General features: G+C 37.0%; 1 protein-coding gene across 41 annotated transcripts in view; it reads left to right on the top strand.

The window, feature by feature from the left end:
- The window catches only part of DYM (dymeclin), a 411,306-nt gene that overhangs the window by 168,481 nt on the left and 230,512 nt on the right, over positions 1–12,313 (top strand). For 24 of the 41 annotated variants that reach the window (XM_024926369.4, XM_055102681.2, XM_034943658.3 and 21 more), the window contains 2 exons: positions 4,281–4,463; positions 8,718–8,896. In XM_024926369.4, coding sequence (XP_024782137.2) covers positions 4,281–4,463; positions 8,718–8,896 — 362 coding nt within the window. The remainder of the gene's footprint in view (positions 1–4,280; positions 4,464–8,717; positions 8,897–12,313) is intronic. The other 17 variants (XM_034943670.3, XM_055102685.2, XM_034943660.3 and 14 more) reach the window with 1 other exon arrangement.

Raw genomic sequence — 12,313 nt, 5'->3', positions numbered from 1 at the left:
GGCTGTGTCCTAGTTCCAAAGTATTTGCATCACATTTTTGGGGGAGTTGGTGACCAGGAATTTTCCTCCTTCCCTTCCTTATTATTTTTAATTGCTTATTATGCTTGAATACGTCTCTGTTGTAGAAGAGTCAAGCAATAGAGTAATACTACGCTGAACAAAGTCTGAGACTCTCCTGAAGCCACCTTCACTCCCACTCTACTCCATGACAAATGACCACTGTCTACAGTGGACCCTGCCAGGGACCTGTAGATGGACTTACATGCATAGATATGTGTATTTGCAAGTTCTTAAAACAAATGGAGCATGCATATATATACATATATATCTATATATATGTAGTTTGTGAATGGCCTTTTTCACTTAGTGATTTCTGATGAGATTTTCCCATATTCTACATACTAATGGGATCTATAGTGTTCTGTTATTTTAATTTTATTCTTTTACATTTATTTGTAAAGAAATAAATATATTATTACTGGGGAAAAATTAAACTATACAAGTAAAACAAAAGTCTTCCTTGAATTCCTTGAATTCCATGCAATCCCACTTCATCCTCTAGAGATAATCTCTGTTTGCAGTGTGATGTATACTTTGTCCTTCTTGTTTTTTTTTTAAATATGTACGTATGGATACATATATGGTTTGGTAAGTGATTTTTTAAATTGTTACATCAGTTTTTCTGCAACTTGTTTTTTTCACTTAACGGTATTTCCTTGTTGGTACATAGACATCTACATCCTTATATTGTATTCCATGGTATAGTTTAACCATAGCTTATGTCACCATTGTTACTGGTGAGCATTTATATGTTGTTTACATTATTGGACCATTATAAACAATATTACAGTAAACATTCCTATACATGCTCTTTTGTGTGCCTATTCAAGTATTCCCTGGTATAGAAAAAAAAAAAAAGAATTGCTGGGCTCATGAGTATGTGCATTTTATTTTCAATGAAAACTGCCAAATGTACTTTAAAAAGTCCTGTAACACTTGGATCTCTTACTACTGATAATTTCCTATACCTTTACTGATACTACTGAGTCTTATCAGTGTTATCAGTCTTTTAAAAATGTTCTAGTCTCATGGGTCATCTCATCATCATTACATTTTTAAAAATTATTTTTATTGTTTAGACTTTCGTTGTCCATTTAAAATATATATATATATTTGAGATAGGGGCTTATTCTGTTGCCTGGGTTGGAGTGCAGTGGCACAGTCACAGCTTACTGTAGCCTCAACCTCCTGGGCTCAAGTGATCCTCCTGCTTCAGCCTCATGAGTAGCTGGGACTACAAGCATGAACCACCATGCCTGGCTATTTCTGTTTTAATTATTATTATTTGTAGAGACAAGGTCTCACTGTGTTGCCCAGGCTGGTCTTCAACTTCTGGGCTGAAGCAGTCCTCCTGCCTCAGCCTCCTTTATTGCCCATTTTAATTTTGGATTACTTTTTTTTTTTTTTTTTTTTACTGATTTGTAGATTTTTTTAAAAATCCTTTTGTTATACATGTTACAAATGTTGCTTCTTCATATGTTACTTGTCTTTATGATGTGTTTTATCATGTAAAAGTATTTAATTTTTAAATGGTCAAATGAGTATTCTTCATGTATTCTTGAATGTTGTTTCTTACATAAGAAAAGGGCTTCCCTGACTCAAGGTTTATACATATGCTTCTATAATTAAATACTAACAAAATTTTACTGTCCCAAGAACACTTAACAGAATTTTATCCTTTTCTTACTGATCTGGCACACTACCTTTATCATAATCTTAATTATCAAATACATGTAGCTCTGTGCTGACCTAATTTCTCTTCTGTTGACCTATTTGTCTCCTCTGCTGCAAAATCACACTTTTACATGACTATAGCTTTATACAAATTGTACTATGTGAATGGATGTATACTTCCCCAAGTCAGTCTCAGAATTGTTTTCTTATGTATTTTTTTCATGTAGAAATGTTTTATTTACACTGTATTACAAAATATCACATAAAGTCTTGTTGGTATTTTGATGGTTATTATACTGAATTTTAGATTTACTTAGAGACATTTGACTTTTTTTTGTTTTTGTTTTGTTTTTTGTTTTTTTTTTGAGACAGAGTCTTACTCTGTTGCCCAGGCTGGAGTGCAGTGGCATGATCTCGGCTCACTGCAACCTCTGCCTCTCGTGTTCAAGAGATTCTCCCGCCTCAGCCTCCCAAGTAGCTGGGAGTATCAGGCATGTACCACCACACCTGGCTAATTTTTGTATTTTTAGTAGAGATGAGGTTTCACCATGTTGTCCAGGCTGGTCTCGAACTCCTGACCTCAGTTGATCCATCTGCCTTAGCCTCCCAAAGTGCTGGGATTACAGGCATGAGCCCCTATACCCAGCCTAGATTTGACATTTTATAGTATTGACTCTTTTTGTCCAGAAACATGTTATGCCTTTACATTAATTCAGATCTCATATGGTCTTCAAATTCTATGGTTGTCAGCCTAAAGATCATCTCTATTTTAGGTTTATTCCTGAATATTTTATTGGATTTGTTGCTATTTTGATTGGAATTAAATATATTTTCTAATTATTTATTGATTGTATGTAAAGCTTTTAATTTTTATTGTTGGTGGTGGTGTTGACCATATAGCCATAGTACTGCACCAAAATCTTCAATTAGTTATAGTGTGTCAGTAATGGAGTATCAGGTGGCTCTCTTTGATATTCTAGAACAATTAACTCTGTCCAATAGAAATATAATAGAAGCCATGTATGTAATTTTAAATTTTCTAGTGGTCATGTTCAAAAAGTAAAAAGAAACAGGTGAAAGTAATTTTAATACTAGTGTATCTAAAATATTATTTCAACATGTATTTAGCATAAAATATTAGTGAGATAATTTACATTCTTTTTTTGGTATTAAGTCTTCAAATTTTCATATGTATTTTACACTTATAGCACAGTGTAATTTGAGCTACAGTAGACTCACTTTAAATGCTCAGTAACCACAAGTGGCTAGTGGCCACTGTACTGGACAGTGCATTTTTTTTTTTTTTTTTTTTTTTTTGAGACGGAGTTTCGCTCTTGTTGCCCAGGCTGGAGTGCAATGGCGCGATCTCAGCTCACCGCAACCTCTGCTTCCTGGGTTCGAGCAATTCTCCTGCCTCAGCCTCCCGAGTAGCTGGGATTACAGGTGCCCGCCACCACGCCTGGCTAATTTTTTTGTATTTTTAGTAGAGACAGGGTTTCTCCATGTTGGTCAGGCCTCCCAAAGTGTTGGGATTACAGGCGTGAGCCACCGTGCCAGGCCTGGACAGCGCATTTCTAAGTGGACCAGAATATTGCTTGCAAATAATGAAATTTTTTCTCTAAAATTTTTTTGGTCTTTTTTTCTTTTGTCTTAATGTTTTTGCTTGGGCATTAGTAGTACCATGCTGATGTTGATGATATTAATGGGAATACTTACAATGTTTGACCACTGTGAATTTTTGGCTAGAGGTTTCCTTCCCTTTCTAGTTTGTAAGAATTTTTCTTTAAATCAGAAACTAATTTTAAGTTTAAAATATATATATATTTAAATATATATATGAAAATATGGAAACTCTCGAGATGACCATATTTTTTATTTTAAAAAATAGAAATAATACTTTTAAAATGGTGAACAATTCTTGTACTTTAGAAACAAAGCCTCTTGATCATAATGCATTTATTATTATTATTATTTTTTGAGATGAGTCTCACTCTGTTGCCCAGGCTGGAGTGGAGTGGCATGATCTCAGCTCACTGCAACCTCTGCTTCCCAGGTTCAAGCTATTCTTTTGCCTCAGCCAAGTAGCTGGGACTACAGGCGCCTGCCATCACACCTGGCTATTTTTTATATTTTTAGTAGAGATGGGGTTTCGCCATATTGGTTAGGCTGGTCTCGAAGTCCTGACCTCTTGGTCCACCTGCCTTGGCCTCTCAAAGTGCTGGGATTACAGGTGTGTGCCACTGCACCCGGCTTGCATTAATTTTTTTTAGCAAATTTTTCTCATAAATTTCATTCACTTTTTAAAAAAATTTAGGTTACCTACTCATAAAAATCTCTATTTCTCTATTTTGTTGTAAATACAGTCAATCTTTGTCCAGTTTTTATAGCAAGGATTTTCTGGCCTTGTGAAATGTATAGACATGATTCCTGTTCTACACTTTGGAACTGCTCATTACCATATTGTATTATATTACACAGAATACTTTACAGAAATACATTCATCTCATTGGTGGCAGCACATCCTAACAGGGTGTTTTCCTCCCCAGCAGGACTCTGGACTGTCTTCACACTAGGTGGTGTGGGCAGCAAAGCGGCTGCCTCTCCAGAGCTTTCTTCCCCTCTGGCCAACCAGAGTCTCCTGCTTCTGCTGGTGTTGGCCAATCTGACGGATGCCTCAGATGCGCCAAACCCCTACAGACAAGCCATTATGTCCTTCAAGAACACACAAGGTTTGTGGTATTTTTTCTCTAATATTCTTTGTAATGGGGAGAGTATTGCTTGTTCTATATTGTTTATTGTCTTATAGTTTTGGAGATGAGTGTCCATTGTATGTTTTCATATTGGTCAAACATGAGAAAAACTTTAGCTTTTCCTGTCAATATTATCAGGAAGGTCAAGCATCCTTTATATCTGATCCTTTATATCTGTTTAAATCCATATTTCTTTCACAGACAACCAACCAGCATGTGTTTAATTTGGGTCAGTCTGTACTACCTGTTAGGGATAGGAATTAACCTGGAAAACCCAAATGCTAGGTTGTTTTAAATTTTCAGTTAAAGTCTGTGTTCTAGAGTTTTATAGAACTAAAAATTAGGTCTCAAAAAAAAAAAAAAAGATTAGAACACAAATCAGAAAACCTTTTTCTGTAGAGGGTAGTGGCTTTGTGGAGCCACATGGTCTCTCCTGCAGTCTCTTAGCCTTGCCGTTGTTCCATCAAAGCAGCAGCCATAGGTACTATGTAAACAAGTTAGATGGCTGTGCTCCAGTAAATCTTTACTTCCAAACAAGGGGCAGGCTGCCCATGAGCTGTGTAACTTGGTATTAATAACTCCTAAAGTAGAAGGTGAGCATATGGCTTCATGTTGAACCAGTATTATCTCTTCTCAAAAGGTTACATTCTAAAAGCAAGATTCCTGTAGTATAGTCAAGTGCTGCTCAACAGCAGGGCTGTGTTCCATTAGGCAATTTTGTCACTGTGTGAATATCATAGTGTACTTAGACAAACCTAGATGGCGTAGCTACTACACAACTAGGCTATGTGGTGTAGCCTATTGCTCCGAGCCAACAGACCTGTTCAACATGATGATGTACTGAATGCTGTAGTCAGTTGTAACACAGTGGTAAGTATTTGTGTATCTAAGCAATCTAAACCTGGAAAAGGTACAATAAAAACGTGGTATTATAATCACATGGAATCACTTTGAATATGTGGTTTATCACTGACTGAAACGTTATTATGCAGTGCATGACCAGATGCTCAAGACATTTCGAACACTAATGTAATGAAGATGGGTGGGAAGTACAGTGATTGGATGGGAGCATTTGTAAGCCTTCTGATGCCCTGTGCCATGATTCTTCCGGGTTATTCTGATACACATTTCTTATAGACGTGGCTAAATGTGCCCATTAATTGCGCCTCTGCCAATTCTGGTATTATTTGCAGTGTGTCTTTGTCCATTTGTGCTGCTCTAACAAAATACCTGAGACTCAATAACTTATAAAGAACAGAAATTTATTTCTCACAGTTCTGAAGGCTGGGAAGTGAATCTAAGATGCAGGCACCGGCAGGTTTGGTGTCTGGTGAGGGCTCAGTCTCTGCTTCCAAGATGGATCCTTCTAGCTGTGTCTTCACATGGCAGAAGGGAGTCAAGGGCTAAAAGGGCTGAATGCTATGTGGGCCCTCTTTTATGAAGGCCTTCATCCTATTGATGAGAGATGGGCCCTTAGGACCTAATCACACTGTAAAGGCCCTACCTCTCAACTTTATTTCATTGGAGATTAAATTTCAACATGAATTTTGGAGAGGACACAAACAAACTATAACAGGACAATAGGGAATTAATAACAATTTTACAAATTAAAAAATGAAAACTGGTGTATCTGTTAGTATTTTTCTGTTCCCATTACTTACTCTTCTTGGTGACAGTATGGCTTAATGGTTAAGAAAGCAAGTTTCAGAGTCAAGCATACCTGGCTTCACACCATACCTCTATCGCTTCAGAGTGTGAGACCTTTGACAGTTTGCTTAATCTCAATTAGCTTCAAAAGCTTTGCCTATAAAATAGAGATAATATCACCTAATAGTATTTGTATAAAGACCAAGCAAGGTAAGTCTTTAAAATGATTAGCCCAGATTTTGCAACAAAGCAGGTATTTAGTATATGGTATCTACTATGTTACTCTTGTTGCTCAGGCCAAATGTTGGTATTTAGGGCTGAACTTTGCTTGGGATGGTCATGGTTTGGGAGACCATGTAGTACAATGAAGCAAAATGTTGGCTTAAGGGTATTCATATCCATCAGGGCTGATCTTGGCAAAGTTACTTAATCCCTTTAAACATTTATTACATTCCATGTAAAGCTGATCAGAATAATGACATGTTTGTTGTATGGGTTAAATAAGGGATAACACAAACGAAGTGTTTAGTATAACAGCTGGTTCATAGCATTTATTAGCTAGTAATGTATATATGTTGTGGATACATATACACAACCCACATATTCCCTTTGCAGTCAGGTATAATACAGGTTGGTGAATTTGTTACTTTCCTTCAATTTTAAAGAAGTGTAGTGTGTCTAGAATCTTCCTCCAGTGAACATTCTGTAGATTCCATAATATCTGCATACTCACAGCACATGGCAACACTTCCTTTTGCCATCCCTTGCAAAAATATAAAGCCAACCACAAAAAAAAAGGAATTATTTTTGTAAGTGTCAAAAATACAGTGTTAGTATTGAAAAAATAGCCTATATTTCAAATGTGGAAGGAAAAGTGAGGGCACTGGATAGTAAACTTGAAGGCATTTTGGTGCATTCCCCTCACAAATGTAAAGCTTAGGAAGGAGAATCTGAGAGGCAAGGATTGTGTTGGAACACATCTCTTTTTCCATAAGAGCACAGCTTTTAGAAATGTTAAAGCAAGTTGTTTTGTTTTGGTAGTGCTTCTGTGTTTTAAAGGCTTAAAAATAATTTGGTGCTTTTTAGAATGTAAAAATATTAGCTCTTTGTGCTACCATGTTCAGAGTTTTATTTGATTGGATGATGACTTTCTCTGAGTCCATTGAACTTATCTTTATCTTCTTTGTTACTTCCTAACCTTGGTTGCTTCAGTTTCTCAGCAAATCCAGTTAACTGTTGGAAAGGGGCTGTGTCAGATTGGAATATCAAGAACTTTTCCTAATACAGGCTGTGATTTGTGCTTTTCATTGTTCCAGTGACTGTACTTTAAAAAAAAAAAAAAGTTTCTTAACAGTTATAGTCAATTAGGTTTGCATTGGAGATTATATTTTATTTTATTTTTAAAAAAGTTATGGAAGTTTTCTGGTAGTTGTCTCAAGCTTGGTGTGCTCTTTTGATTATAGAACCTAATGTTGAACATACACAGATGGCCCCCAACCTGCAATGGCTGGACTTAGGATTTTTTGACTTTATGATGTGCAAAAACAATATAAATTCAGTACTGTATTTGATAAATTACATGAGATATTCAACACTTTGTTGTAAAATAGGCCTACTGTTACAGTTGGATTGATACAATTTAGAACTGTACACAAATATAATAGCTTAGGCTAGGCTAGACTACACTATGTTGTTTGGTAAGTTAGGTGTATTAAATGCATTTTCAACTTAGAATATTTTCAACTTATGATTAATTTATGGGAATATGACCCCATTGTTAAGTTGAGGAATGTCTATACTGATTTTGATATAAGTGGATGCTTCAGCCACAATTTATTTAAAGGCAGTTTTTTTCTTTTTAATTCTATCTTAAAAGAGAATTTTCTATTTTGTGTAGAAATTATATCTTTTTCTCTAGATATTTTTTATTTAGGACTCATGGTTATTTAGTTTTGGTAACAGAGTATTTTATCTCAACGTCCTGGTTAAGTTGTATTGATTGGTGGGCCTTTTGCCTAGCTCATAATTCTGTTTATTTAAGTTCATGTTCTTATAGCTGATTTATTTCAGCTATGTTAATGGGAAAATAGTAACAAAGTCAAAGTATATGACTTTGTTTAGTTCTTTTTAAAGTAAAATTTTTGTTTTGTTTTGTTTTAGACAGAGTCTCACTCTCGCCCAGGCTGAAGTGCAGTGGCGTGAGCTCGGCTCACTGCAACCTCCCAGGTTCAAGCGATTCTCCTGCTATAGCCTCCTGAGTAGCTGGGATTACAGGCCCACGCCACCATGCCTGGCTAATTTCTGTATTTTTAGTAGAGATGGGGTTTCACCATGTTGGTCAGCCTGGTCTCAAACTTCTGACCTCATGATCCACCCGTCTCGGCCTCCCAAAGTGCTGGGATTACAGGCGTGAGCCGCCATGCCTGGCCCTAAAGTAAATTTTACATAAATTAAAATTTTGAATCTGAAATGTAGTGACTTTCCATAAAATTAATGGGAATTGAGTTGTACACATTACTTTAACAATATTTTTATTTATATAAAGCACAGCTAGAAATTACTGATGTGCTGTTTTCTGTATTCCAGATAGCAGTCCTTTCCCCTCATCAATTCCACATGCCTTCCAGATCAACTTTAATAGTTTGTACACAGCTCTTTGTGAACAGCAGACATCTGATCAAGCAACTCTCCTCTTGTATACCTTGCTCCATCAAAATAGTAATATTAGAACATACATGTTGGCTCGCACAGATATGGAAAATCTTGTAAGTATCATACTAAACATTCCATGCATTTGTATTTTTTTTTAATTATACTTTAAGTTTTAGGGTACATGGCACAACGTGCAGGTTAGTTACATATGTATACATGTGCCATGTTGGTGTGCTGCACCCAGGAACTCGTCATTTAACATTAGGTATGTCGCCAAATGCTATCCCTTCCCCCTGCCCCCACTCCACAACAGGCCCCAGTGTGTGATGTTCCCCTTCCTGTGTCCATGTATTCTCATTGTTCAGTTCCCACCTATGAGTGAGAACATGCAGTGTCTGGTTTTTTGTCCTTGGGATAGTTCGCTGAGAATGATGGTTTCCAGCTTCATCCATGTCCCTATGAAGGACACGAACCCATCCTTTTTTATGGCTGCATAGTATTCCGTGGTGTATATGTGCCACATTTTCTTAATCCAGTCTATCATTGTTGGACATTTGGCTTGGTTCCAAGTCTTTGCTGTTGTGAATAGTACTGCCATAAACATGCGTGTGCATGTGTCTTTATAGCAGCATGATTTATAATCCTTTGGGTTTATACCCAGTAATGGGATGGCTGGGTCAAATGGTATTTGTAGTTCTAGATCCCTGAGGAATCGCCACACTGACTTCCACAATGGTTGAACTAGTTTACAGTCCCACCAACAGTATAAAAGTGTTCCTATTTCTCCACATCCTCTCCAGCACCTGTTGTTTCCTGACTGTTTAATGATCACCACTCTAACTGGTGTGAGATGGTATCTCATTGTGGTTTTGATTTGCATTTCTCTGATGGCCAGTGATGATGAGCATTTTTTCATGTGTCTTTTGGCTGCATAAATGTCTTCTTTTGAGAAGTGTCTGTTCATATCCTTCTCCCACTTTTTGATGGGGTTGTTTGTTTTTTTCTTGTAACTTTGTTGGAGTTCATTGCAGATTCTGGATATTAGCCCTTTGTCAGATGAGTAGATTGCAAAAATGTTCTCCCATTCTGTAGGTTGCCTGTTCACTCTGATGGTAGTTTCTTTTGCTGTGCAGAAGCTCTTTAGTTTAATTAGATCCCATTTGTCAATTTTGGCTTTTGTTACCATTGCTTTTGGTGTTTTAGACATGAAGTCCTTGCCCATGCCTATGTCCTGAATGGTATTGCCTAGGTTTTCTTCTAGGGTTTTTATGGTTTTAGGTCTAACATTCCATGTGTTTGTATTTTATAATATTTTAGAGAAAAACTTCTTTTCCCAAGAGGGCAAATTTATTTGCCTGGTTGCCACAAAGGTGATGGTCAAGAATTGATAGGGAGATGTCACCAGACACAGACAGAGGGTAGGAGCTTCTCCAGCGTAAGACACAGCTCATGTGGAGGTGGCCTCCCAGAGCAGGACACCGCAGCATCCCTGGCTGGCTTGACAGCATCCCTCCCTGTCCTTATAGTCTTTAACAGCCACGCATTGCCCAGGATTCAGCCTGTTCAGGTCTTCCAAAAATCTCAAGGAGATTTTTAAATCATCTTGGTCGCTGCCATCTGCTAAGTACCCGCCCACCAAGTTCATGTTACTCGTCACAGTTGCAGAATATTCCTGATGAGAATGCTGAAAGGAAAATGATGTTTCAACTCAGCTGCCCAAATATCCCACCCACTCTGGCAAGCTTAGGCTTTAGGACTGTCTGAACTCACTCCCTGGAGTCTTATAGTCATTTTAAGGTACCTTTGTCAGATATCACTTAAATTACACTATCCATCACTACATGAGTGAAATTAGTTCTCAGATTTTTGTTCATAGACAAAAACTCCTGTAAGCAATAATTGATTTCCTTTATGACTAATGTGCAAACATCAGTGTTTCTATAAGGGGCAAAGTAAGCTACCTCACCAAGGTGTTAATGCTGTTTGAAATACATAGTATGTAGATAACTATGGACCCTTAATATATTCATAAAAATGTGAACATTCCCGAAATAGCCAGTAGCTGGCTGACAGCAATGAAATGTTCCCTCTGTACCAGTTTTTACAGGTTGATAGCAGGATTCTCCCAGTATTTGGTTACCATTTTTTCAGTGTTAAATATAAAATACCGCATAAATAGTGAAGAAACATGGAATACTAGAATTCATTGAACGTATTCTACATCAAATTGACACTAAGAACAAAAAGTGTGGTGAAAGTGTCTCCACATCAGGTCTAGGTGGGAAACACTGCTTAAATAGCAAACTGAGTATGAAAGTATGCTGCTTATATGAGTAAAATCCTATAAAGAGAAGGCTTGTTTCCTGATGGGTGTGGATAGGCATAGAGACAATTCTGAGTATGATGTATTCTAAGGGAAACGTTGACAATAAGCAGGAAACCTGTGACATCACCTGTTTCAGAAAGTTGTATGGTAAGGATGCAGGTATATAAGATGGTGCAGAGAGCGGCTGTCTGCGTTTGATGACATACCCGGTGAAAGGTTAAAAGGTTTTGTGTTGTAGTTTTTTTGGAGGGTGGTGTTTGTTTATTTGTTCTGGTTTTGTTGGATAATTTCTTAATTTATGCTCCATCTGTCCTTTTACCTTTCTTCTATAATAAATATGTTGAGGCTCTGATTAGAAAATATGTTATCAGTAGGAAATTTACTGTGCTGATCTGATTTTGTTGTTGTAGTTATCAATTCTTTTATTCTGCAGTCTTTGACATTAAGAAGGTAATGTTTAACAGATTACAGTGTTTCTAAGAAATACCTTATTGTGTGTAAATCCCATAAGGCTGGAGGCAGACCTGCCTGTATTCAGCGACAGGTGTTGGCTAACTTGGATTCTTTCTATTGATGGTCTGACTCACTACTGTTTGACTTGTTTTAACTCAAAACAAGTTAATTAATCTGGTATAACTTCTTATAGTACATTTTTAGTTGGTATCTATTAGAATAACAATACAGTGACTCTTACATTTTCTTTTTGTGTCTCTGAATAGTGTCTAGGGCAAATCCAAGTGCCTAAATATTAAGAACAGGGCATAAGAGGGCATACTTTTTAGAAAAACCCATTAGGGACATGAACACAATTTTTATATTTTATCACAATTAAACATTTACCAAGAAAAGCAGCTAGACATTTGAGATGGTCATGATTCTTTTAGTTGTAACAGACCCATTGCTTATGCCTAGCATAAGCGAAAAGAAATATATCTGTACAAATGAAAAATTTGTGCTTTTTTTTGGCTTCAGTCATAGCTGGTTCTAGGGGCTGAATGATGTTATCCAGGCTTGGCCTCTCCATCTTTTGCCTCTGCCTTTTATAGCTTTGGCCTTATTCTCAGGCACACACTTTCCAAGTGGGGAGGCAGGTGGCCACCAGCAGCTCTCAACATATCATAAGCTAAAAGGAGGAAACACAGCTACTTCAGAAATATTTCATGAAGGGCTCCAATAGTCTCTTCTTGGGTTGTGTATCCACTTA

The sequence above is a fragment of the Pan paniscus genome, chromosome 17 (assembly GCF_029289425.2).
Source record: "Pan paniscus chromosome 17, NHGRI_mPanPan1-v2.0_pri, whole genome shotgun sequence".
Taxonomy (NCBI): Eukaryota; Metazoa; Chordata; class Mammalia; order Primates; family Hominidae; genus Pan; species Pan paniscus.
The sequence above is the reverse complement of the archived record's forward strand: the minus strand, read 5'-3'. Positions and strand labels throughout refer to the sequence as shown.